Raw genomic sequence first — 27817 nt, 5'->3', positions numbered from 1 at the left:
CACCTGACCCATAACAGGATAAGCACGTTTAATAATTTAGTGTCACTAAATAAAATATATATCCCACCCATGCAGGGTTTAAAAAATGCAATTACAGATTAGCAACCTGTGGCTTCCTTTGAAAGAGATATTTTATAAGCTCATGCATTATACAAAAGGAAATGATTTTAACCTGGATCCTTGCATCATTTGCCAGCACTTTTTCCTAAAGCCAATCTGTAAGAGCAAAACCTTATTTTTGTAATTGGTAAGACTCTATGGCCTCTTCGTAAGTTCATTAATTTTAATTTGACATTCATTGCTCTCGCCTCTTCGCCCTCAACTCCAAGAAGTTTCGAGCCAAGTGTGCTGTAGCTGAGGATGTAAACTCGGTCTCGCTGCTCGGTGGCTGCTGCCGACCGTCTGTCAGCCCTAACGTGGGATTTGTGTCATATCTCTTTCCGGGTGTGATGATTAGGGCCTCGTGGGAGCGATTGTCTTTTGTGTTTTTGAAAGCTTGTAGCATTAACAACCACATTTTTTTCCCTTTATTCTTGACCGGGCCACATTCTGAAATGTGCTCTAACTAGCAAACCCAATTGGGCCACTCGTTCCTTTTTAGCCATTTCCCAAACTTTTGCACTCACAAATTATTAATGAGTTTCTCGCACGTACACTCGTGTTAGGTGACTGCGAGACATGAGCATTAATGATGAAATGAATAAAAAAGTGTTGTTGAACTAATTCCTTTTTGTCTCTGGGAAAAATGTGTCGTGAGGGGAAAAGTGTAGACGCGTGCCTTCTTTCATCTGAATATGCCTTATATCAATTTTAAACACCATTGCTCTTTGGTGGTGAGCTATTTTAGTCTATTCACCTGCCTATTTAATTGTTTAGCAGTGTGTCATGTTCCAACACTAAAGGAAATGTTCTCATCTAAATTGCAGCTTTCAAACATGGGTTTGTGTTCCGCAGGGCAGTTTGTGCGTACTCGGAGAATCTTGCGGGAAGCTCACGAGGAAGGTCGACCTTGTCCTAACATGCTTGTCCAAACAAAGCCGTGTCCCGTAAATCCTTGCTACTTGTGGCAGATAAGCGACTGGTCCCCCTGCACCATACAGGTAGGAATCGTTAGTCTCATCATTTTCCATGCAAATCACCCCATATTCTTTTATACTGCTTATCATCCATCACAAGGGTTACAGTGGATGCTGGAGCCTATCCCAGCCAACCAATTACATTTTCATAACGTTAATATTTCTTAAGTAGAAGCATTTGTAAGTAGAGGTTCCACTGTTTGTAGGTTTTTCAACTGATATCTGCCTTTGCAGGGCGCAGAGTGTGGTGAGGGTTATCAAAGAAGAAACCTATCGTGTGTCAGCCACGATGGTGATTCGACCGACTCTCCACCTTTGCCAGTGGCAGATGAATTTTGTGGCGACAAGCTGAGAAAGGAAATTCAACAGGATTTGGAGAAGCCATGTTTTTTTCCTTGTGAAGGTAAAGCAACCTTTCTCTCATTAAAATATAATTCCACAACCATGTAAATACCTGGCAGTGCCCTTCTCATACTCAGTGTGGGCAGTGGAGTTATGCAGTGCAGTGAACAAACAATATTACATTAAAGACAGCATTAATAAATATTTAAATGTGATTAAATAAATGAGAAATAAAGAGATTAGGACAAAGCTAAATTCAGGAAATATGATCAATCTAATGCAGTATACTTGACCTCAGTTTGACTATGGTTGCAGACTGTGTCTACAAATGTAGGCATCAGACACATGGAGCCAAATATATTAAGGCTTCACTTATAAACAGCAAAACATTGTGGAACAATCCCAACATTTGTATTCTTTATAGAGATATTTCATAGATAATTGCCATTTTTAGTCACAGTAGAGAGGGAGTGGTGAAGTTTTACTGCCATATGTTCCTTTTTTCAGGAGGGCTTAATAGAAAATAACTATGGCTCTGAGGCAAAGTGCCTCAATTTAAATATGACATTCATTTTGGAAATATTTCAACATAATTCATGAGCATTGGAAAAATAGCTCTTGACTAAATTTGTCAGCATACAGTAATTATTTTTTGTCAAGGGCCAAAATTGACGATTGTATGAATTATTTATTATCCGTTCCATTTGCACTGATAGGACCAATAATTATTTTCCTGCTTTCCATGCCAACAACAAGCATTGATGTTCATTCATTTTCAGGAATCCATCCCCTCCCCAGACTCTTTCACATTTCAGCTGCTGCTGAAAACAGCTACTATTGCCAACTCAATCAGTACCATAGTAATTAATTACCCATTTAGTTGATGAAGTTACAGTAAAATATTATTTTCTTACCCCATTTTAACCCTTAACTCATTTAGTCATTAGCTGCCATTGATGGTACAAGACAGGATGGACAAGGAAGAGGATTTCAGGGAATGATTGTTCCCAGCCCTCTTCGTTAAAACAGATTGGACGTCTAGGGCTTTCAGTGGCACTAAAAATAACATTTAAATCAGTTAAATCAATTGTAGTGTAGGTGTTTGTGTGTATGTGTTCTAATGGCCTTTTAATTCTGCTAAGCATCAACTCTTTCTGTTGATCTGTCACTGTGTTGCTGCATGGAATTTTAAACAGCATATCAGACTGTTGTAATGGGGCCAGCTACACCAACTGTTTCATGTTAAAGAGGGGAAAAGAGGATAGCCAGATGGTGGATGAGGGTATAGCCTACATATTATCTTCCTGCGTATCAAAAATGATCATAAATGCAATATGTTTTTATGTGCCTGTGAAATTGGACTGTCCACACATATTTTTACATTCATAGCCAAAGGTCCACCAGTACACTAAAGGTGGATTGGATGGATAAAGAAAATCCTGATTTGCATTATTGTTTCCAAAATGACAGAATATATACCATAGGAATAATTCTATGAGCTAATAGTGGTTGCTAAGCCACAGTCTCCTGTTTGCTATGAAGACATACCATCTTGCAGTGTGCCTCTGATGTTTGCCTTAATTCCTCACTCAACACACTGGTGCCGCAAGCTCGGGCTCAGGATCACAGTCTTTTGATGTGATTGTGTGTCACTTTGTGAAAGTTGCCGCAGCTAGGGAAAGGCCTCTTCTAATGTATGCAATGTGCAGTAAAGTATGTCGCTGCTGTATACTACAATCAGTATAAGCGGACTCCTAGTACAGTCAATATTTATGCTATACGTAAATCTGATGAAAGCTCAGTCATATTCCTCAACTGTACGTGGGAGTTGAACCTGAAATAACAAGAAAAATTCACAGTTTCCCTGATGTACAAAGTACTCTGCTGTAGCCTACTTGCAGGACATGACAACACAATCTATGACTAAATAACCTTACAATTGCAGGATATAGTCAGATTGAGCAGGAAGATTGCATGTGAACTCAAATGACAGCAGTTTGGTCGTTTTGGTGCCTAAAGTATTATAAACACAATATTCACATTAATGAAAAATCAAATTGCTCTCAAGTGCCTTGCAGAGAATGAGTAATGAAAGAGAAATGGTGCTGTTGAAGGATTATACTCGAGTACCTTTTCTTTGCCTTTCCATCACTTTTTAACTACAGTGCACTCTTATATACTCATCTTATAGCTACTTCCTGCAGAATAATGTTCCATGTCACAAGGGTCAAATAAGCTTTTACTCTTCAGCACACCATCAAGAGCCCTCATACTGCTCAAAGTCTAATAAGGAAGCTCTGGAACTGAGCTGCATGCTGACATGAGCTGTAAAATAACTGGATGAGCTTTTAAACTGATCTCTCCAAAAGCTGTCATGTATGTATAGTAGCATTTCTTTCTGTAAAGAAAAAAAAGTGGACTGCGAAACTATAACAAACAGTGCGTAACAGTATAATAGTGCATATAAGCGCGTGTTGGAAAGTATTATATTGTATACTATTGACTAAAATGTACTGGCTAAAAAGTTAAAGCTAAAAAGTTTTTTATTTTGTCTGTTTCTTTCCTCAGGAGACTGCCATTTGGCTGAATGGTCAACTTGGAGCTCATGCCAATTGACTTGTGTGGATGGGCGGAGCTTTGAAAGCACAGGACGTCAATCCCGCTCCAGAGCAGTGATCATTCAAGTTACCCAGAACCAGGACACCTGTCCACAGCAAGTCTTTGAGACTCAGCCATGTAAAGGTACGGAGGAACCCTCTTCTCATTTAGTTAAATAAACTAATCCGCTATCATTGGCAGCAATAGAGACCAAAACCATTTGAACTTAAATAGCTGCCATTGAAAGCTCTTTTTCCGGTGCCATTGACAGCATTAGATGTCCAATCAATTTGGACTAGGAGAGGCTGGCAGCAAATGCGCTATCACTGCCAGTGTCAGCCAATGTGTTATTTTGTAAAGTTACTTTAAAGATGTTCACATTCTCTATTAATAGTATTTTAAACTATAATGTTGTTTTTCCTTATCAAAAATTTAACAAAAAAATGCTGCTGTTTTTGGATGATTTGTCTACTAATACTTGCACTGTCACAAATCTATCACTATTTAATGATGGATCCAACATGTTCATACCAGAATGTACCACCAGAGAAGTGTAAATCAAGGCTTTTTTTCTTGCACATTCAATTTTGCTCCACCACATAAAGCAAATGATCAAGCAAGATGTTCTAACCTATGGTATTGTTTTATGCACCCTATTGGCTGTCAGTTAAATCGGCATGATAATTAGAGCAATGTGATTAGATGTTTGCACATCCCATGTGATTGGCTGAAATTGGGGACACTCTCACCACATTGTAAGGCTTCTCATCCACCTATAGTCCATAGCTTCATATAATAATTGTACGATATATACAGTTGGGCTTAACTAAAGCAAGGCATAAAGGTTAATCACTGCTCTTGCATACCTCGATACGCAGTCATGATATTAATGATGATTTTGCTATATTAACAGTGTTCCAGGTCATTATTAAAAGGTCAGTATTCTAAGCATCCAAAGGTCAAAACTGTTTTATTACCTATTCAATTTTAATGAAATATTCAGGATGAAGCATTAGGCGGCTGCCCAGTTCAGTGGACAAACAGGATGTGGTATATATACTGCATGTATTTTCCAGGAGTTTGGGTGGATTGGTTCATCTAACTACAGTTGTTGTTTTTTTTGTTGCTTCAGTAAATAGGCTTACCCTTTCGTATTTTCACATTCTGAATAAACCACAGGCATTTTACTCACTCACTAATTAGGCAAATTTAAAACCATTTGGCAAGTACTTGACATTTTATTTAATGCCACATTCTTGTCTGACTAAATATATCTGTCTTGCGAATCTAAGTCATCTAATCTTTAATCTTGTTTTTTTATTGATGGAAAAAATCTGAATGAAATGTGACTAGAATGTTTTCGAATTTTATTCACCAGACTTTTCCCCTCCAGCAAAATTGTCTCTAAATCATTTCCACCTTATTGTAACAAATCCCATTTCCTGTAATCCTCGCCAAGTGGTAAATGATATCCCTTTTTCCCCCCAACCACATTTCGTCTTGCACAGTAATGTAGTACATCTCTGGTAAATGTCCATCGGAGTCTAACAACCACGCTGGATGGTCGATATGTACTGCTAATGATCATCATCTGCCTCTCTACTTCTGCTGCAGGAGGCCAATGTTACAGTTACCAGTGGAGGACAGGGGGATGGAGCAATAATGAGAGAGCAGTGTGGTGTCAACGCTCGGATGGTGTCGTCGTAACAGGTGAACATGTGCACTGTCAGCCCATCATCCCAGATGGGTCTTGAAGGAACCGTTGTCATAGAAATATGCAAATTTGCTTTACACTCTGTTCTATTGATGCTTCAAATGTCCTAGTTCTGCTTTTATCCTCGTCAAGCTGTTGCGAGCTATGAGTGCATCAATATGCATGCAAGGTTTTATGTTTCTCCTGGAACAACTGGAAAAGATGTAACATCTTTAGCAATGCACAATATTTCACAAATGGAGCGTGCAACTGATATTTCATGAATAATTACAATGTAGATGGAGTACACATTGCATCACCTACATGCAGAAGTGTCAAACTCATCATAGTTATGATTTTGGTTGTTTGGCAAAGCAAGATTACTGTAGTTGTCGATCATTGAAGTCATTCAAATTTTATTTGAAGATTACACTAGCAGGAAATATGAAGTTGAAGGAAATGTGTAAATTGTATTTGTTCTAAAAAAGAGCGATTTATTATCACGTTTTTTTCCTCATTGTTTTTAAAATGATTTTTTTCTTGAATAGGAAAAAAAGCAAAATATATTCTCTAATTTTTGCCATCCATGATCTTTCATTGAAGATTACAAAAATGTTATTGAAATGTTTATTTTGCCAGAAACAAAAAGTCGATGGACATGATTCACTCTTTGTTTAAATACCTTTATTATTTGAAAAGCAGCTCTTTGTATTCATTTGTGTCATTTTCCCCACAACACATTTAATTCTCTCCAACAGAATCCAACACATTAATTTCCAAATGATTGCTAACAGTACGAAAAATCGTCCGCGGGGCTGACACCTCTCACACGTCTCACATGAAAAGACGAATTTTAGTGTAGCGCTCTATTTGAATTTACCACCTCATCTGATGTGCCTATTCTCGGTGCGGCCTTCATTGATTTCTACCTTCACTCTTAGCATAAGTAATCAATAAGCCAGAGGCTGAGCTGGGAGACTTTCAATCCATATAAATATAATCATGCATTTGTATGTGTGGGAAGAAAAGCAGGCACAGAGAAATGGAACAAAGGTAGCGGTGCTGTGGGAATGAAGGCTTAGGGTGAGCTCTGTGGGCTGTAAATAGAAGCTGAGTGTGATCTTATCATTTTAAAGGAAGTGTTTCTGGCAAATAGGAGCCTACCTAGGAGGACTAACCTCCCTCTGGAGAGGAAGCCCAACACTCTTTGATATTTTGACATGTAATTTTCCCATGTTGGAATTAAAATGTTTGCAGATTGATCATGGACTCTGATAGGCAACTCAGCCCATTAATCAGTGGTGACACTACATTAATTTAGTGATCGATGAGTCCAGGCACTGAAGCGAAAGACTTTCTCTCCTCCTCCTCTTCCTCTAGGAGGGTGTTTCCCGCAGAAAAGACCCAGCGTAGTCCGGCATTGCCTCCCACCCTGCACCAAGCCCTTCTCACACTGCACCTCGGTAAGATCACAAAATAGTGTTCTCAAACAACTGTGATCGATTCTTGATTAGCTTGCCACATCGTCGGGGTCGCTTCAAATGGATTTTGAATGATGACATCTTGATTTTTTAACAGCAGGCCATAAAATATAATCATATTAATGCCAATAAATGCAGGCTAGGTGCCAGGATGCACTTACACCTGGAGAAGGCGGGTAACTGCATACAAATTAAAGAGACGTGACTACATTTTGAAGGTTTACTGCCCCTTGCAGTTGCCTTCATGCAAGTGCAAGCCACCAGCTCTCAAAATGCGGATTACTTGGGAACTATTAATGAGATTCGTTTATGGAAATAAATCTGTTCTTTTAGTTATTCTGTGAAATATGCATACCGGTTAAGCATGCATTTTTATTAATAGACTTATTCTGTATGTCTTAATAATTAACTGTGTACATGCAAACAGTTAAATACCGTATAGTAGTCTGCCGAGAAGGTTGATATTAAAGGCTGGAAAAATTGCCAATACTTGTTGAGCATGGCAACACACGTATTCAATATTTTACTCATCACCTGCCATTGACCATAATAAACATCCAATTAATTTTGACTGGGAAGGGCAAATGAATGTACAAAGTTGTAATGAATTGAAGGTCAATAACTGTCAATGCCAGGCAATTAAGTGAACACTGTGAAAAAAAAATTCAACTTCAGAGCGTTGCTGGGACAGTTACAATATATTTCTGATTTTATTCATTTTCATTTTATTAATGTTTGCCCCAGGTCCCCCAAAGATTAATTTGTCGTCAATCACCATCAATGGCAGTCAATGTGTTAAAATAGAGAGTGATAACCATGAAAATTGGTTCTAACATCTCAATATTCTTAAATACTTGGCTAAATTTTCGTGATAAAATGTTTAAAATATTTCAATATACATTAGCTCGGGAAAGATTGGGTTGTTCAATCTATACAGTGAATGGACATAATGCCTCCGCTTTCCATGCAGAGTGGTGTGTGTGGATGCGAGAAGGGTTACACCGAAGTCATGACTACAAATGGCTTCTTGGACTACTGCACTCGAACCCCAGGAGTCGACGCCAATAAGAAAGCTGACGTAAAAACTAACTCGGGAAGATTAAAACCATCCCGGGCCCGAGACCGCCACACAGAGTGGACCTTACGACCTGTTGGGCCAGGTACTGAAATAGAAATGATCTGTACTGCCTGACCCTTGCGCAAGAGGGCATTACTTTTGACTACTGGCTTTATGGAGCTTGAATGGCTAAGCCGTGGGCGGAATTCATTCAAGTCCAATATTTCTACCAGGCTAATCAGTATGTGCTGCAAAAATTTGAGCCATTAGACTGTGTAAACGTCAGTAGAGCCTAATATTTTATATAGTTTCTACAATTTGAGCATAAAACTTGATTTTTTTTTCCCTCATAAAGCTTGAATATATATACATACAGTATATCTAAAAGTGGACTTTCATTGCACAGATGGAAAAGTAAAGCCGTGGGTTTACGCCGTCACTGCTGTCGGATTCATCTTAATACTCTTCGTTATTGCATTCTCATTCCTGGTCTGGTATGTACTAAATTTAATTTCTTCACAAAAACTTTAGCTGCATGGAAGGCTTTAAATACATCATACACGCAGACAGGGAAAGTACTTAGAAGCTGCAAAAATGGCTATCCATCTGTTCTCCACGCTGTCAAGGATGACTTATACCCATCACAACATTGTGCCATTATTTTGTTGCTATCACATAATGGAACTCTCAAGTCAGATATCACAGCGAGTGTAGTGTGGCATTGTGCAGGAATCGCTATTTAATGATAAATTGTTTTATTTTCAGTTTCTGAAACACACCAAATGTAGTCATTTTTGTGATGTTCGCTGTGTTACAACTTTTCTTAGTTCTCTAGGGCCATTGGTCTTACCATTACACGCCACTTTGAACCAAAAATGACAGATGACAAGGTTTGTTTCACACAGCTTATGAAATATCATGCCTATTCTTTGTAATACAAACTTCAGCTCTCTTTAGAAAATGGCAAACGCTGTTATATGCTTGTCAAAATTCCTCATTGAGACACTGTTAGAAGATGACACTTTTGTTAAAATATTCTCAAAATGAAATGGTAGCTAAAATCAAAATAATGGCTGTAATAAAACCTATACCCAATTACATATGGAAACAATAGGATGCTATTTATAATCATTTGTCATGTTATTTTGTGTCACACTTGCCTTATTTATTCAATTTTTTTTTCTTTGCAGTAAACCAGACCAAATAACAAAGACTTCTCCTCCGCTACAAAAGCCTTTGACCCTGGCATACGATGGGGACATTGATATGTAACCACGTTGGTTTTCTCCACAACAACACATTCTCAAACCACACGTGGTACGGACAGACCAAGGTACTCAGGCATTTGCTGTTAATGACACGTTCACATGCCAAATTGTCCTGCAGAGGATTTTGTTTTCTTAATCTGCAGTTTGACTTGCAAGCCTGAAATTATCAAAGCTTCCAAAAGTGAAGCATGTGGTCATTTGATGTGTTGAAAACCAGAAGGACCAAAGGGAACAGTTTATGGCATACAGAGTCTGAACATTGAACAATTTTCTCATTCTAGTTGGATATTCGTAAAGGAAGTGTCACAACTTGTTTGCGTAGAAAGCCTTTTTTCCCCTGAGAGTAAACAAAATAATTCTTTATGCACTACATTAGTGCTGATTCACTATTCCTTTTCCTTTGAAATGACTTTTATAGTGTTTGAAATGTTTATGCAAGTCGTTGATGTTGAATTGTATTTTGTCGACGATGCCATTTGTTGTGTAGATGTGGAAACCAAATGCAGGCTTGCCTTGAGTTCAACAACATGATGCAGCTTTTTTCTCCATCCTACACATTTTTGACACCTAAAAGCCAAGAAATGAGAATATTTTTAACTTTTCAACAAGGAAATGTTGACGAATGACACATGAACGTGCGTTAAATAACACAGAACACAGGAACATAGGGATAATATGTACCTAATTATAGATTTGGAATTAATAATTATGGATAATGACATGATGTATTTTGGTTTTGCCTTCATACACCACAAGAGGAGATGTGAAGTAATCAATCAATTCGTGACGGAAATGTGACGTACATTTTTATTTTAAGATTCACAATAATACAAAATTTACTTTCATTTTACTTAACATTAGCAAAGCTTTTAAAAGTTTTGATCAGCTTATATGTTTATTTGCCGGTCAATAGTCAGCTATGGCGAGAAACAGAATGTGAATTGTGGTACTTTTTATTGTTATGAACATAAGAAAAGATGGGAAAATTCTACCAAATTCAAACAAATTCCATCCAAATTTGGATCTGATATCAGAAAGCCATTCACCCAAATAAATTTCAAGACCCCTAAAGTGAACCCACATTATGAGCAGGAAAAGCTAAATGTGATTGTTCTCTCTGCTGGGCAAAAAGAAGATAAAAACCAAATATTTCGAAGCACTTATTATATGGCTATTTTCTGTTGAACTCCTTTATCCTAATATCCTTCATTTTCCTTTGGAAATGAAGAGATAAATATGTTTAACCCCACACCATCATCCCAGTGGATACCGCAATCAAGATAAACTCCCACATTTCCACATGCAACCCATCGTGCATTATTCATATGACAGAGTTGAGTATTTTGTAAGAGTGGGCAGCTGACAACAGTGTCCCCTATCTTTTTCTCGCTGCCTCCACAATATGAATATTTGCCCGGGTGTTATCTCACCTCCTTCTGAATGTATTACCAATAACTTTCGCCAGTCGTTATCCGTTGTAGCAATTGTCTCAGCAGCTGATTGTTTGCAGGTAAGCTTGATCTATTCTGAAAAAAAGAAATACTCCAAGTGGCCTTGAGAAATGCTCGGTTTTACTCATTGTGGAACAAGCTCAAAGGATGCAGTCATACATTCTAACGGTGGATCATGAACGTAATGGCTTCATTTTAGAATTTAGTCTTAATAATTTAAAAAAAAATCTATAAATTGGCATGTGCCCCCCCCAAAAAACTAGTTGGCCCTCATTGTTTACAAGCACCATGCTTTTTGTGTTACTAACGTGTGTAACTGGAGAGCTGAACACTGATGCAAATAAATCGTGGAAACCTGTGAAACAAAATAATTGTCTTATATTTTTAGGTTTTTTTTCTAATTAAATGTTTGATTTTCATCTGGTCTTTGCTTCTCACAGGAGGATGAATTATAAATACTGATCATTTTCCTAATGTTTTGCTAGATATGAGAAATGTGTTTAAATATTTTATTGTATCTAATTGATTTATTTAAGACTGCCATTTTTGTTTAAGCCAAGGTTTAATTCAAATGCTTGTGTCATGGACATGGTGATGTGAGGCAAAGCTCCGAGCTAATCTTGTCAATTTAAATTAATTGCATTTTATGAGCTCTCTGGGCATATTTTGTGGCTTTCCGTGGCCATACGTGACCATATTGACAATGACAGGGTTTCAATTTGTGAATGTTACATTATAAAAAGCATTATGAACTGCATTAGACATTTTCTTTTCTGAAGACAGTCAAAACAAGTGTGTATTTTGTTAGTGTGCTATTGATTTCACGTATAAAGTATTTAGAAAAGTTCCTAGTTATAGTCACTCGTTCTCTCCACTCGTATATTTATTTATTCCAGTTTATTCCAGTAAAAAATGTCAAACGTCAGTTGGACATGACCCCATGTTCTTATTTTTTTTAAATCTGTACTTGACACCGTATTCTTTTTGCATTATGCTAAACCAATGTATTTTAGAAATAGAAGTTCTTTATAGCATTTCTGAATTGCATATTATTTTAGTTTTATTTCTACAATTCTATTTCAAGTCTGTGCCTGTTTACATTTAAGTATTATTTGTAAATGGCTTATTCATAACACGTAATGGTCACAATGGCAAAACTGTTTTCAACTTAACAGTCATTTATTTATTTTTAAAAAAAATAACGTTAGTGGGCATCTTTACCAACAGGTTTTCCAATTTTTCAGCTCCAAATCCTATAGCTGTCATTTCTATTTAACGGTTCTACAATGCTACAATTACTGCAAAGGATTTGGGATGATAGGAATGTCTCGGTCGGTCGGATATGACAAGGCAGAGTGACTGTGACGTATGAACTCATTAGCTGTCATTGACGGTGATGAATAGCAAAAGATAGACTCTCTCCATTGAAATGGATTGGGCGTCTATCACTGTCGAAGTTGCTGATATCAAAAGATTCACTGTCTGTCTTCACAATTCAATTGAATTAGATGTTGTCAATGGTAGCCAAAAAGTTCATCATGGGCTCGTCCAGCTCTAAAAAACTCATTCAGACTTACCTTCACCTTGTGTGGATTGGCAACAATGAGCTTATATTGCTTTTCATGCAAGCTTGCTTTTATCAGATAATTAGTGTTGACAGTTCATCTGGCCCAAGCGGCTTTAATTAATAAAAAAAATACTTTGAAATTCAGGATGGGCTGAAAAAGTAAAGGAGAAAAATGATGTAAGGTGGTTATCTTTTTATGCCATAGTTAAAACTCTGGCTGCTGATGATAGTAAAAGCTTCATAAAGTCGACAAAGGACAAAAAAAAGTGCCAGTTGAATATACTTGGGATGTTCCACCAGAGGCAGATTTCTGCTGTTCATTAAAAGTATTGAGGGAAAGCGAAAGAATTTGCTGAAGCTTGCTTGCAAAGAACTTGAAGTTACTGCAACCTTCACACTCAAATAGGGTCAGTAATTGTGAATCTGACAAAGCACCCTCTGCAGAATTCCAATAATTCAAGCCATGAATTCAAATCCTATAAAATGAATGTGTCATAATTATCTGTCATAGTCTGCTTGGCCTAATTCCTCCTTTGGCAATACAATTTATTATATCAAGCTATGTGTGAATTGTGAAAATGCACAAGATTCTCTGAAATAGTACATTTTTTTGCAACCATAGTCTCGACCTTTATATTACTAAACAAAGTGCAAACTATAATTTGTCTTCATTTATAAAAGGCTCCAATTCCATATTTCACAAGACCCGCAGCACCCAATTTGCGACAGCTCATTACTGCATATCTACCTGTTTTTGTATTCCTCTAAAACAATTTATGTCAGAAGAATATATGTGTAATTAATGACCACAGGGAGGTATGTATACTTGTTAAGAGTTTACTGGAAGTAAACTATGTATAGATAAGAAACAACACAATGCTATGATAAAATACAGTTAAAATCATCCTCTAATTTTATCATTTCAAACAAAACAGTTTCTTATAGACAATATAATATTTGAGATTTACCATTGCTCATATATTTCTATTACTTGTGTGTTCAAAGCGTCTATGTATTGTTTTCCAAAGGAGTTATAGCACCCTCTGATGCCCTTCATTGGCAGTGACTGACAGTACTGTATATTCCTTATAATAATACTGAATTGCAAATATCCTGAATTCAAATATATTCCGAATTCAACACGAGAATTGTGTCAAACTCACGAAGGTGGGACTGTTTAAAAATAAAACCAGTCGTCAAACTTAGCCTTTAAAGAAAGTATCATTCATGATTGACTACATCATGTTTATAACTCACACAAAGCCAAGTAATTAGTCATACTTGGACAATGACAGGAATTAAATATAAAAGCTGTCAGACGAGTCGAATTCCTCTGTGCGGCGTAATATGATCAGTTTGTTATCTGCGATGTTTTACAAGACATCCTATCTGAAGATTTCACCCTGATGCCAAAATGTGATTAGATTAATAGAGTTAATGAATACAGTCAGACAAAAACCTACATGACCGAATGACTGACTCTCAGAATGGTTAATATTGACTTTAGCATTTTACACAAAGATATTTCTGTAATATAAACAGGTATGTTGGGTTGTATATCTGAATAGAGTTTTGATGTAGTTCTTGTGGGGTCTCCATGTTTGAGAAAATCAAATGAATTAAAATTGGCCAAGTATGTTGAAAACAGTTTTAACCTGCCCAAAAAACATTGCCAGAAATAGTCGGAAGTCATAATCTGGAAAACAGATGAGAAGCTACGAAGCGCCCCGATTCCTGAGAGTGGAAAAGGGAAAACAGAAGGTGTAAGTGGGAAAAACCTCCTCTTCAAATTCTGTAACTTTTTTTTACACTTACACTTTGTTTTTCACTTCAGATTACGTGTGAGTGCTGCAATATGAACTCATTCAACGCCAGCCACGACGCTAGACGACCAATCCATTAGAACTGGGAGGGTTGGTAGTGACTCACCATTCTCCACAAAAGCTGGTCCGTACTCATCCTTCACTTTTTGAGGCAATCTAGCCCAGGCCTTTCTTCCATTATTATTATTATATAAATATGCATATGCATAGGCACATATACATATACCTATGCTACATATATACCTATACATATATACTTATGCATATATACATATACATATATACCTATGCTACATATATACCTACACATATACATATATACTTATGCATATATACCTATACATATACATATATACCTATGCATATATACCTATACATATACATATATACCTATGCATATATACCTATACATATACATATATACCTATGCATATATACATATACATATATACCTATGCATATATACCTATACATATAGATATATACCTATGCATATACATATATATTATTTTTACTCATGCCAAAACTAGTAGTAATTAAAATTAGAAAGCAATCCATTCCACAAAATCTAAAGAATAAATAAATATGATGTATAAATAAAGAAAATTATTATTTTTTCACGAGCCATAATCACAGTAACTCTCAACTCTATGAAGGAAATCCGGTGGGTTTGTTTTTATTGCAACATTGTGTTTGACTGGAGTCCCTCCTTCTCCTGGCATTATTAATCAACCTTTGTTGGGTATACTGTATCAGAGCATTTGTACAGATAGAGCAAATTCCATATGGAAACACACGTCCGTGCAGTCATTAACCTTTTGTCACCATGTTTATTTGATTTTAAATATTTTAGTTGTTTTTTGTAATCTGAAGGGAAGCTGCGAAGCAACCTAAAATTACAGAGGTAACTACAAAGGGCATTCACATTTTACAGGGAAAAAAGACAGATAAGTAAATGAAGTGTCAATCTAACATCATTAAATTAATCATTAAAACTATTTGTGTTTTATTTGTTATTATTATTCATCTAACAAAACAGTAAAATAAACGTTCTACAATCCGGTATTCAACAATATATTTTTACATTTATTATTTTTTAAGATTTAAAAAAAAACGAATGAAAAATCGATTTATGAAGCATAAAATTGCAATAGCTTGTCATTTCAATACTTAACTGTATTAAACTGAAGTTGATGTTCTCAAGAAACCCCCAAGACCCTCGTGTGGATATCCAGTATTAATTGTGTGTAGTTAAATGGGCCAAAGAATTAAATTGTTTTAATGATTACAAGTCAACTGTGCTTTCACAAGGTTTATGGATTGTCTGCATTCCAGCGCGTGCACTCCCAGTTCACGAGCACTTGACCACAACTAATGTCCTTGCGGTCGTTAAACTCATTTTACAATCACCCCTGATAACAGCCAAAACACATTCTTAATTCCAGTCTCTTAATCGTAATACTAATATCAAATATTCCCATTTTAAATCACCCATTAGGTTCTCTTATGAAAACATTCGGTTTCTCAGTTTAGAGTTGATTTTTTTCTTTTTCTTTTGAAGATCTTGATGTAGTTTTTAACATTCTGTTTACTGTGGAAATAGTGCTGAAACACACCTTATCAGTATAATAGAACTATAGATAATAGTAGAAGAGGAGGGGCATAGGTTGTCTTATTAACTCCTGTTGTGTTTTTGCTGAAGAAACCACACATTGACTGAGAGCCGTCCAGTGCAGGTACCGTACAATCTTTTTTGTTATTCCTCCTCTGTATCATTATTTGAATGTAAATCCACTTTTTTTTACATGGATAATCGATTGATTTTAATAAATGTGTTCCATTCATTCATCTCACAGTCAAATTTCAAATATCAACTTGGATCTTTCATTTACTCCTATTTGTGTGGGATTTCTCCTGATACTCAGTTTTCACCACATAAATAACACAATGATTGTTTGATTGAAAATTCTTAATTAGTGTGAAATAAAATGGTGAATTAATGTTTGTTGCTTTTCATCTGCCTTTTGCTTCAAGTCACTCTGACCCTGAGCAGCATAATTGGTAGTAATGGATAAAAGGATGGAAAAGAACACTGAGAACACAAGTTCACAACTCATCTACTTTATATAAAAAGGATGAAGTCAGTGTGGTCATTTATTAAGCTAATGTAAGATATCTTGATTTTGCTCTTTTTCAGGAGTGATATGAAGAAAACTGTGAAATTTACTCCAACTGTGGCAGAAATTGGTGAGTGGATTCAATGAATTAAAAGAAAACGTGCAATGATTCATGTTACTTAAAAGAGCCTTTGGTGTCATGATCAGAATCAATTTTCAAGCAGAAAAATAATCTTGAGGTATAAGAATATTGCAAAACGGCATATATTATATTTGCACTATTGAAATACATTTTGCAATGTCAAGAGAATGCAAAAGATTAAATAAATAAATCAAAACCAACATAGCTCAGTTTAATACACTGTCTAAGGCACTTTATACCAACATAGATGTCGAGTAATGATTTAGGCTGGCTGTTTTCCCACATTGATAAATCATTTTCCTCATTTGCAGGCAAACAAAGGAATAGGTAAGTTTTGTGACTAATCTGAACACTAAAATAATATTTCAGGCACTAATATTAATTAAACACAATATTTACAGGGATGACAAGAAATATAAAGAAGAGAACACGCTCAGTGTTGGATACTTTCAACTGGTAAAGAAAAAAAACATATTATATTAGGATTCCTTCCTTGAGAAGATTCACCCTCAATAATGTGTTTTATTTTGTCCAGTTTCGATTTGCAACATGGAAGGAGATTGTAATGATGGCAGTGGGGAGTGTGTGCGCGTTAATACATGGATCCGCCGCCCCTCTCATGCTTCTGGTGTACGGCATGATGACCAACACATTTGTAACTTATGAACAGGAAATTCAAGAACTGAAAGACCCAAATAAAACCTGCCAGGACAACATAATCCACTGGATAAATGGCTCAATTTATGAGCCTGATGAAAATGTTACAGTTGTCTGTGGGTGAGTCGCCAATAGCAGCCAATGAGTTAAAGTCAATACATACTAGTACCTAACTAATATGAACTATATAATTAAATTCTCTTGACAGGGTAGATATTGAAGCCCAGATGACCACGTTTGCATACTACTACATCGGAATTGGACTAGGAGTTTTATGTCTAAGTTATTTTCAAGTGAGTATTTTATCTGCTTCACCCAATTCCAGCAACATAATTTAACATCTAGTATATAATTAATAATTTCCCCTCCAGATTGTTCTGTGGGTGACGGCTGCTGCAAGACAGACTCTGAAAATCCGAACGAGATATTTCCACAAAATTATGCAAATGGAAATCGGGTGGTTTGACTGCAACTCTGTTGGTGAACTCAACACAAGATTATCCGAGTGAGACTCCCAGCTGGAGATAGGGCGTAAATCAATGTCATTGAAATATGTGTTTTGGAATTCTTCTCAGCGATATCAACAAGATCAATAATGCCATCGCCGACCAGGCGTCTTTCTTCCTTGAGAGGCTCTCCACCTTCGTGTTTGGCTTCATGGTGGGCTTCATCGGGGGCTGGAAGCTGACCTTGGTCGTCATTGCCGTGAGCCCTTTGATTGGCGTCGCTGCCGGACTGATGGCAATGGTAAAGTTGGAGCTCATACACAATCAAAATTATTATGAGGCGGAGCTAAAAGACATACATTTCCTCAAAAGCCCTCCGATGCGCCTCACATTGATCAATATGAGTTAATCATTGTTTGAAATTCCCTTTAGCACAGCTTCATCTAATGGATGTATAACACAATCTACTACTGTTACTATTACTATTGCTATTATTATTATTGCTATTACTGTTACTATTTATAATCCCATGGGCCTTATAGTGCAGAAAATACGGTACACTTAGTTTTCATCAAGAGGTCTTATATGTGTACATTCATTCATTTTCCATACCGCTTGTCCTCACACGAGTCACAGGGGAAGTTTTATATTCCAGTGCTTAATCTCAGAACTGTGAGGCCTACGCCACTTGCCGATATTGTGTGCATTTCTTCAAATATGTCTAGTAAATCAGGCCTTATGTCTATACTTTATGTGATCCAATTTGTGTGGATATACTTTATTATTTTAGGCAGTGGCCAGGCTAACAGGACGAGAGCTGAAGGCGTATGCAAAGGCGGGCGCTGTGGCCGATGAAGTCCTTTCGTCCATTAGAACTGTTGCTGCGTTTGGTGGGGAGAACAAAGAGGTCAAAAGGTAGTCGTTTTTTTTTTTTTTTTTTTTTTAAGGGCCACAGTTCAATGAAGTCTGTGTTTTAAACAAATGCAAATATTCAGGTATGACCAAAACCTCGTGGACGCTCAGAACTGGGGAGTAAAAAAAGGTGCGATTATTGGAATATTTCAAGGATATCTGTGGTGCATCATTTTTCTTACATATGCACTGGCATTCTGGTACGGATCAAAACTGGTCATCGACGAGAAGGAGCTATCTCCTGGTACTCTTATACAGGTATGTAAAATGAATGTAGTCTTTTACATTCATTGCGCTTCCGTGTTTTCTTTTGACAGCTATCTATTTTTCCAGGTGTTTTTTGGAGTCCTGATTGCCGCAATAAACCTGGGTCAGGCCTCCCCTTGTCTTGAAGCTTTTGCTTCAGGTCGTGCAGCTGCAAAGTCCATCTTTGAAACAATTGACAGGGTACAGCCAGAATATCTCCATTCACAGTTGAGAGTTGGCGATTATCATTTGCCATTAAATTGCTTTGACAAGATTTTTTTTCTTCAGGTTTGTGTTTCATTTTTTTTCTTTTTTTCTTTTACCCACAGGAGGCAGAAATCAATTGCTTTTCTGAAAACGGCCATAAACTAGACAAAGTGAAAGGTGACATTGAGTTTCATAACGTCACTTTCTTCTATCCTTCCAGACCTGACGTCATGGTAAGTCATTTAAACCAAACAGATCCACGCAGCATTATACGTATCATGCAATAACTAAACAATCTACTTTCAGATTTTAAATGACCTAAGTGTACAAGTCAAAGCAGACGAAACCACCGCTTTTGTTGGCCCGAGCGGTTCAGGGAAGAGTACAGCAGTCCAGCTCATCCAAAGGTTTTACGATCCAAAGGAAGGAAAAGTGAGACAGTGCTCGCAAAAACTGCGCTCTGGATTTGTTGTGATGTCGTTTCAACTAATAATCTCACTCGTAGGTAACTCTGGATGGCCATGACGTCCGAAGTTTGAACATCAAGTGGCTCCGCTCACTTATTGGAATCGTAGAACAGGAACCGGTGCTGTTTGCCACAACTATTGCAGACAATATACGTTTTGGGAAACCAGGAGTGACCATGGATGAAATTATCCAGGCAGCAAAAGAGGCCAATGCCTATAATTTTATAAAAGATCTTCCACAAGTATGTTCAAGTCATAATAAACATACATGCTTGATTAACCCTAAATATAGATGAACGTTAAAATTTTATTTCATTATTTTTATTGTATACATGTTATTTGTCATAATCACAGTAATAGTTATAGGTAAGAGGGCTGCCAATTTTAACATTAAAGGTTCCACTTTTCTCAACCGTTCAGACTAGCTGTCTAGCTAGAAAATGGCATTTAAAGAGCTTCTCCAGATATATTTATTTCCAAGCATAGTCCGGTGTTAGATTTGTATAATTTTAAGTTGTATTTTTATCTCAAGAAAAGTTGAATTTACTCACAAACTGCATGTTTTAGTAGTGTTTTTCGTCTGTCGATTTTTAAAGTTGGGATTTAAACAGTCCTCCATTCTAATTTTCTAGAAATTTGACACTTTGGTGGGTGAAGGTGGAGGTCAGATGAGTGGAGGGCAGAAGCAAAGGATTGCTATTGCCCGAGCGCTGATCCGCAATCCCAAGATCCTGCTCTTGGATATGGCGACCTCAGCTCTGGACAATGAGAGTGAAGCAGTTGTCCAGAAAGCGTTGGAAAAGGTATGCAACTGTTACTCCTCATTCTGCCCACATTGTTTCAGAAAATGACACTCATGATTGCAGGCACGCATTGGCAGGACCACCATATCGATAGCCCACCGTCTTTCCACCATCAGGAAAGCGGACGTCATTGTCGGATTTGAACGTGGACGGGCTGTGGAGAAGGGAACGCACAGCCAGCTTTTGGAAAAGAAAGGCGTCTACTTCACTTTAGTCACCCTGCAGAATCATGGTGTATCAAAGACAATTAATGGTTAGTTTGTGGAAATTTTGTTTCATTTTACCTCCACTTTTTTGTGTTTTCTTCAATAAAAATTCATTTTGAAATGCCTAGATGCTGGTCATGGAGATGCAGATGAGAAAAACTATGAAACCAAAGTGAGGACTTTTAGCCGAAGCAGCACCAGGTCGAGTAAAAGGTAAAGTTGAGTCAAATGAAAATGTGACCATGTCAAGGAGATAATTTGCCTCTAGACTAATGGTTACTCATTGCCTGGAACTGATAGTGCACAATAGATTAGAACTGGGAGCATTGCCAGAGAATGCTCATGCTACAGTGCCATTGACAGCACTAGATGTCCAATCTATTTTGAGGATGGGAGCAATTGCACCCGGTCAAAATGGACTGGACATCTAGTGCACTCAATGGCAGCCATTGAGTTCATGTTGTTTTTGAGAACCGATTCTGTTTTCGTGGTGCTACTGACTGTAAAAAGTTTGAGCACCACTCCAAGCAAACTAATGCATATCATTCTCACAGGAGCTCAGTCCGACTGCGATCTCAAAGCAACTTGTCCACTGATTTTGGCCCCGACACTGTATCGAAAAGCCTCGGGATCCTTTCTAGCCAAACAATTGTCACGGAAATTGTATGGGTTTTTAATGTGAAAAAAATTGCCTTCCTCTTTCTCGTGGAATCGGATGGCTTAATGTGAATCTTTAACAGCCAGAGTATGAAGAAGACGACGACGAATATCTTCAACCGGCCCCACTTGCACGAATCCTCAAGTACAACCAGTCAGAGTGGCCCTACATGGTATTGGGATCTGTGGGAGCTGCTATCAATGGCTCTGTAAACCCCATCTACGCTGTGCTGTTCAGCCAAATTCTAGGGGTAAGATTGCGTGAAGTTGAATAAGAAACTCAAGAGATCGACCTGTTGCTTTTTTCTTTCATGCCCGCAGACCTTTGCGTTAGCTGACGCAAACGAGCAGAGGGAGGAAATCAATGGAATATGCCTGCTGTTTTGCATTGTGGCTGTGATAAGTGTTTTTTCGCAGTTTTTACAGGTATGTGCTAATAAAGATACTGTGAAACAAAAAGACAGATTTTCATGATCGACTCATGTTGCAGGGGTACGCCTTTGCAAAGTCTGGAGAGTTGCTGACACGCCGTCTAAGGAAGTTGGGCTTCCAGGCCATGCTGAGACAAGATATCGGATGGTTTGATGATCTCCATAATAGCCCGGGAGCTCTGACCACAAGACTGGCTACGGATGCCTCCATGGTTCAGGGTGTGAGTAGTAATTCTTTTGACAATTTCATTTAACGATCCAAAAATTACAGAGACGATTCGAGTGTATGACTTGTAAACTTTTGTATGTCTCAGGCCACAGGATCCCAGATTGGCATGATTGTGAATTCGCTTACCAACATCGGGGCCTCTTTCATCATTGCCTTCTACTTTAGTTGGAAGTTGACCTTGGTCATTTTGTGTTTCCTGCCACTTATTGGGCTGTCTGGTCTCTTGCAAGCCAAAATGTTGACAGGTTTTGCAAATGAAGATAAAAAGGCAATGGAGGAGGCAGGCCAGGTTAGCCCTACCACAGTTTTATACTTATCGTATTTTCCGGACTATTGAGTTGCACTTATTTTCATTGTTCTTGGTTTATGATAAAATTAAAAATTGCCATCAATATAGTCCGAAATATACGGTATGTAAAAAAGTACAATCCTAGAATTCAGTTGTATACATTTTTTTTACAGGTTTCCAGTGAAGCCCTCGCCAACATCAGAACCATAGCAGGTTTGACCAAGGAGACCTCATTTGTAGAGTCGTATGAGAAAAGACTCGAGTGTCCTTATAAATCTGCCAAGAAACGAGCCAACGTCTACGGGTTCTTTTTTGGCTTGTCCCAGTGCGTCATCTTTATGGCGTACGCTGCTTCATTTCGATATGGAGGGTATTTGGTTAACTCTGAGGGGCTTCAATACGTGATCGTTTTCAGGTGGGTAAAATCATTTTCAGCTCTATTACGCATGTTTAATGTGATTGACAAAAACAAATTAGGGTATTGTTTCTCTAGGGTCATATCAGCAGTAGTCATCAGTGGGACTGCACTGGGCAGGGCTTCTTCTTTTACTCCAGATTACGCCAAAGCCAAGACGGCTGCTGCTCATTTCTTCAAACTATTGGATCGGAGCCCAAAAATAAGCATGAGTGAAACAGAAGGAGAGAAATGGGTTTGTATTCATTAATATTTCAGCACACAGACGCAGTGCTTTGACGTGGATAATTCTACAGTCTTGTGTTGTATTTGCTCATTTCATCCTCAGGAGCACTTCAAGGGCGAAATAGACTTTGTCAACTGTGAGTTCACCTACCCGACACGTCCGGACGTGCGCGTGTTGAAAGGCCTGCTGGTGTCTGTAAAGCCGGGTCAGACGTTGGCGTTTGTGGGGAGCAGCGGCTGCGGCAAAAGCACCAGCGTTCAACTCCTGGAAAGGTTCTACGACCCGGATCAAGGGAAAGTGGTGGGTGAATGCACATCTTCATTCCCAGATGAGTCAACTCGTCGGAGATTTCGGCAACACATTCCCACGTTTGATTACAGTTGATCGATGGCCGGCCGTCTAACTCGGTGAACGTGCCCTTCCTGAGATCTCAGATTGGCATCGTCTCCCAGGAGCCCATCTTGTTTGACTGCAGCATAGCTGAGAATATTCAGTATGGAGACAACACGCGCAGTGTCAGCATGGAGGAAATCATGGTGGCAGCCAAGAAAGCCTACCTTCATGACTTTGTGATGACGCTGCCAAATGTGAGCGTAAATCTCCTTCCTATAGAAGACTAAAAAAAACTCAAAAAATTGATTTTAAAATGTTAATACTTGATCATTTATTTAAATTATTTATGTGTTGATCATCCCAACTAGCCTTAAAATATGCAACCGCAATATTAACCTTGAGGCATGTTTTTTTTTTCCCTCTCAACCATGGAACACACATTCTTAGAAATATGAAACTCAGGTCGGTGCGCAAGGCTCCCAACTCTCAAGAGGACAAAAACAACGCATCGCCATTGCCAGGGCCATTGTTAGGAACCCCAAAATCCTTCTCCTAGATGAAGCCACCTCAGCTCTGGATACAGAGAGCGAAAAGGTAGCCACTTTAATACACCAGCTCTACCACCGCATGAACTTTACATGATTGGTTGTTGTTCCACAGATCGTCCAGTCTGCTCTAGATGATGCGAGAAAAGGCCGAACCTGCATCGTCATTGCTCACCGGCTGTCCACCATCCAGAATGCTGACATCATCGCAGTTATGTCACATGGCATTGTCATAGAACAAGGCACTCATGAAGAACTCATGGCCAAAACGAGTGCCTATTACAAACTGGTCACAACTGGAGCTCCTATCAGTTAAAACCAAAGGATTCTCAGAAAATGGTGTTCTATTTCAAAATTCTTCACTCAATTGTTTTTTGTATTACAAAAAACTTGCATTTGAACAGAGGTGTTTAAACTGTTTGCATTTTGATCATTATTTTTTAGTACTGTTAAATATGTGTCACATGGATTCGGTTGTATGAGTTGATTGGGTTCTGTGGTCGTGTTTTTAATGGTGGACCAGATCAAAACTATTATTTGCAGATTGCACTGGGCTCTATCTGGGTGTTTTTTCTTTGTGTGTCCTGTCCACGTGATAATATCGGAGTTTCACCTGCTGTGTCCTTCCTGGCATTCCTTCCCTTGTGTGACCCAGGTGTTCGTTAATGTCATCAACCCCTGTCTGTGTATTTCAACCCCGTGTTTTTGTGCGTCGGCGTGGAAGTGTTTTCTGTCTTCATTATATTTGCCTTTTTTTCCATGTACCAGTTAAGTTTTTATTTTGGTTAATTTTTTTCCCCTGTGTATATTTTTTGTGTGATTATTTTGTAGTTATATTTGCCATTACAATCTTAAGTTGTCCACCAGTGCTTCCCTCTCGTTTTCCGGCTTCCTGCTCCTGGGTTCTACTCCGCTGCGCAGCCGAGGGGAATCATCACAGACAGAAAACACTTCCACGCCGACACAGCAGGTGAAACTCATATACAATCACTTTGACAGGACATAAAGCCATCAAACCCCAACAAAACATGAGAAAAACATCATTTTGAGGATTTTGTTATCTCAGTTGATGTTGAAATGATTTATATTGAAAAAAATCTGCAAATTCAATAAATAAAAAGACAACCATCCCACTTTAGGACCTCATTAATCTCCAAATACAGTACAAGGACAACCAATTAGTCGAATTACTAAAAGGATCATGCAAATACTGCTTTGTTAACACTTCATCGGACTACTTAGAACACTTATGTAATGACGAGAGGTACCAGTGAATGCTTAGCAACTATCCACAACTAGGGAAAACAACAAATAGATGCTGCTCACTAATGTGTTTACTAATGCAAATTGAATGAAATCAGAGCCTCTCTTCAGCTTCGTTACAGTTTGGCTGATTCATCGGAAAAGTACGGCTCAACCTTGGCAACTCAAGATTGAGTGTTTTGTTGATACGCAGCAGGTTGACGGCATGAATTGTAACAGCTCAAACACTGCTGTTGCAAGTTATGTAATAAGACTGGAGAGATGGAATCAACATATACCTTGTGTGGACTCCACACATTTATAATCTGATGCATTGACTACTTTAATGTGATTTATTTTTATTTTTATAGCTGCTTAAAACCTTGCAAGGTGTACAATATCAAAAATATTGTGAAAGTGTATCCTATGATATGTTCTAGACATTTAATTGTGCATCCAGAGCCTGCTTTAGGTTTCTTCTTTAAAACACTGATTAGCATTTTGTGATTGTAAAAATATATCAAAGTCACTCACATTTCAAACCACACAATTTATTAACTTTTCATTTTAAACAAATGAAATATTTAACATAACCTTTCAATGAGCATTAAATAAAAACAACTATTTATAAACATGTATAAAAAATGTCACAGATGTGTATATATACAGTAGATGAGCAAATCATTCATTTCATATCATTAAAACAAACATTTTTTTTTCTTTTAATCAAGTTTCCTGTCATCATCTCCCATCATCAGGCGAACACAGTAAGGAATCAGAGCGACCACAACCAACGGAATTGAGGCGCTCTTACAAAAAGACAAGATGTAAAAAAGCATCTGTGTGTGTGTGGGTATTTTCAAAACATCAAACGCTTGAAGACTCGTGAGGGTGGCGGCTAAGCACATGAGTTTAAATCGCGTTTTCTGACCATTTTTGCCTTTACACGTCTGAATGAACGTCTCGGAGTTGACTGCCAGCCCCAGTCCGACCAAGGCTCCCAGGTTTCGCACCAGCCCGGCGAAGGGGGTAGTGTCGAGGTGAATCCAGTCCGGGTTCGAGCACCACCGTCTGGCTTTGGCCACTGACCACAGGGGATCCACGCCTGCCAGGGTGAGCAGCAAGTAGAAGATCATAGCGATGGAGAAGAGGACAATGTTGGTCTGGATGTATGCTTTCAAGCTTGCGTTGGAGACTGAAGGGATGCGTTCGAATGCCTCTGCGACCACCATACCTAGAAATTGCCAAAGGTGAGTGTTCATCTATTGGAGCCTTTCTTTTTTTTCCCAACAGAGCAGTTGTTTTATTCAGTGGTAGTAGATGTAGATGTAGATTTCACTCGCAAACCCGATAGGTTTAATTATTGTGAGCAGTGGATATCATAACACGCTCTTTGAAGAAAGAAGAGCACTTTGAAGAACATCAGGGAGAAAACTCACCAGCTAGAAGGCCAAGGATGACCTGGTGTGGAAAATGTGTTGCTATGAAAACCCTGGAGATGCAAACACTTAACTGAATGACCCAAAAGGCAGCCCACAAGCAGGACCTCAGAAGCCAAAACCTGGAAGAACAGAGCGCAAGAGTAAAAAAAAATGCTCCATTTTTGTCAATCATGTGTCTCGCAAAAAAAAGACTTCGGATTATGTTCATTTTTAAAAATTACATTACGAGCAATTTTGTTTAAAAGCCTACTTATAAAATAAATGGAATATTTGATGAACATAATTTTAATAGATTCTCGTTTCAAAATTAGGTACCAGGAGCATAACAGATGAATCAGTTTTGAATTGATTTTAAAATATTCTCCATCCTCCGTTAAAAAAAATTCTAACTATTTTGATTTACCTTTTGGACGTGTGATCTGTGTTGAGCGCAGCAGGTTGAATAGAGTTGAGCGCAGATGTGATCATAACATACCAAACACATGATGAGCCCATGGCATGACCAGATGGACTACCTGCATGGAAAGAGTTTGTCAGATGGCAAAAATGACTTATTTTATAGTGTTTTACCAGGATACGACATTCTTGAAACTGACCTGGCCCTGTTTCACATGTTATGTGAAATTGCTTCAAATGATGAGAAGATTCATTGTGCAAAGGAAAAGGGGGGTTTTCCTGCACCCACCAATAAGGCCGCTGTCCGAAGAGAATCCTATAATCAAAGGTTTCTCAAAAGTCTATCACATCGACGACTGCTATGAGAGAAACCAGGGGGATCCCCAGGGGGATCCCCGGGGTGATCCATGGCTTACCATTTGAAAATGAGATTGAACCAGTCTCCGAAAACAGCCGCCCAAATCATCTTGGTGCCCACACTGTGACTCAGGTGGAACCAAAGAGGGAAATATATACAGAATATATTTCGAGGGTCACCCACTGTCGAAATAAGGCTGAGGAAGTCATGGTATTCTCCGTAGCTGTTCTGGAGATGCTGAATAATCAACACCTCATGGCTGTAGAGGAACTCCATGGCAGTTGGACTCTGTCTCTGGCGGGCACTGAAAAACGAATGCTGCGACCCGGCTCAAAATCACATCAGCACATCTTGGATAGCTTTATATCTCAACCCAGAGTCATGATAATAAATCATTCATTCACACCATGGCAACTACTGCAGGCTGTTCAGTTTGCATACAAGAAATCTTCCCTGTAGAAGTCATGAGGGTTCAGCACTTTGGCGTGTTACAAAACTGCTAATGCCCTTACGGTCAGCCATTAGATGTGTTACACTTCATTGCTTTTACAATTGTTAAATATTAGCCACTGGAAACACAAAAACGGAACGCTCCCAACGTAACCTCCTGGCACAGCCAGCCTCATTTGTTAGTTCTTTTTTAATCTGCACAGCTGGTCCCAGCAAAATAACAAAGATGTTCATACGTCACACTG

The 27817-nt window shown here is 38.2% G+C and overlaps 3 protein-coding genes across 5 annotated transcripts in view; 2 read left to right on the top strand and 1 right to left on the bottom strand.

Annotated features, from left to right (window-relative positions):
• The window catches only part of thsd7ba (thrombospondin, type I, domain containing 7Ba), a 92826-nt gene extending 81278 nt beyond the window's left edge, over nucleotides 1–11548 (top strand). For 2 of the 3 annotated variants that reach the window (XM_077617729.1, XM_077617728.1), the window contains exons 22-29: nucleotides 955–1100; nucleotides 1311–1479; nucleotides 3987–4160; nucleotides 5631–5726; nucleotides 7090–7172; nucleotides 8161–8350; nucleotides 8654–8741; nucleotides 9438–11548. In XM_077617729.1, the coding sequence (XP_077473855.1) occupies nucleotides 955–1100; nucleotides 1311–1479; nucleotides 3987–4160; nucleotides 5631–5726; nucleotides 7090–7172; nucleotides 8161–8350; nucleotides 8654–8741; nucleotides 9438–9519 (1028 nt within the window). In that variant the 3' untranslated portion in view covers nucleotides 9520–11548. Of the gene's footprint in view, nucleotides 1–954; nucleotides 1101–1310; nucleotides 1480–3986; nucleotides 4161–5630; nucleotides 5727–7089; nucleotides 7376–8160; nucleotides 8351–8653; nucleotides 8742–9437 lie in introns of those variants that run through there. The other variant, XM_077617730.1, reaches the window with a different exon arrangement.
• Nucleotides 11549–16491: 4943 nt separating this feature from the next.
• On the top strand, nucleotides 16492–26050 carry abcb11a (ATP-binding cassette, sub-family B (MDR/TAP), member 11a). The gene is made up of 29 exons (XM_077617598.1): nucleotides 16492–16496; nucleotides 16554–16603; nucleotides 16927–16942; nucleotides 17017–17071; nucleotides 17151–17392; nucleotides 17481–17565; nucleotides 17644–17777; nucleotides 17848–18019; nucleotides 18509–18633; nucleotides 18714–18888; nucleotides 18964–19077; nucleotides 19206–19316; nucleotides 19390–19515; nucleotides 19589–19792; nucleotides 20183–20353; nucleotides 20417–20606; nucleotides 20688–20772; nucleotides 21114–21222; nucleotides 21300–21467; nucleotides 21538–21642; nucleotides 21707–21868; nucleotides 21962–22165; nucleotides 22339–22580; nucleotides 22659–22815; nucleotides 22909–23106; nucleotides 23187–23393; nucleotides 23587–23733; nucleotides 23800–24654; nucleotides 25658–26050. The coding sequence occupies exons 1-28, from the start codon at nucleotides 16492–16494 to the stop codon at nucleotides 23998–24000; spliced, it is 3960 nt and encodes a 1319-aa protein (XP_077473724.1). The 3' UTR covers nucleotides 24001–24654; nucleotides 25658–26050.
• On the bottom strand, nucleotides 25468–27663 carry LOC144086886 (glucose-6-phosphatase 2-like). The gene is made up of 6 exons (XM_077617050.1): nucleotides 27529–27663; nucleotides 27181–27440; nucleotides 26965–27080; nucleotides 26772–26883; nucleotides 26366–26487; nucleotides 25468–26160 (listed from the first exon to the last, which is right to left on the bottom strand). Exons 1-6 carry the CDS (start codon nucleotides 27586–27588, stop codon nucleotides 25649–25651), a joined length of 1182 nt encoding a protein of 393 aa, XP_077473176.1. The 5' UTR covers nucleotides 27589–27663; the 3' UTR covers nucleotides 25468–25648.
• Between the last annotated feature and the right edge of the window lie 154 nt (nucleotides 27664–27817).

The sequence above is a fragment of the Stigmatopora argus genome, chromosome 13, assembly GCF_051989625.1.
Source record: "Stigmatopora argus isolate UIUO_Sarg chromosome 13, RoL_Sarg_1.0, whole genome shotgun sequence".
Lineage (NCBI taxonomy): Eukaryota > Metazoa > Chordata > Actinopteri > Syngnathiformes > Syngnathidae > Stigmatopora > Stigmatopora argus.
This window is presented reverse-complemented; position numbering and strand designations above follow the sequence as displayed.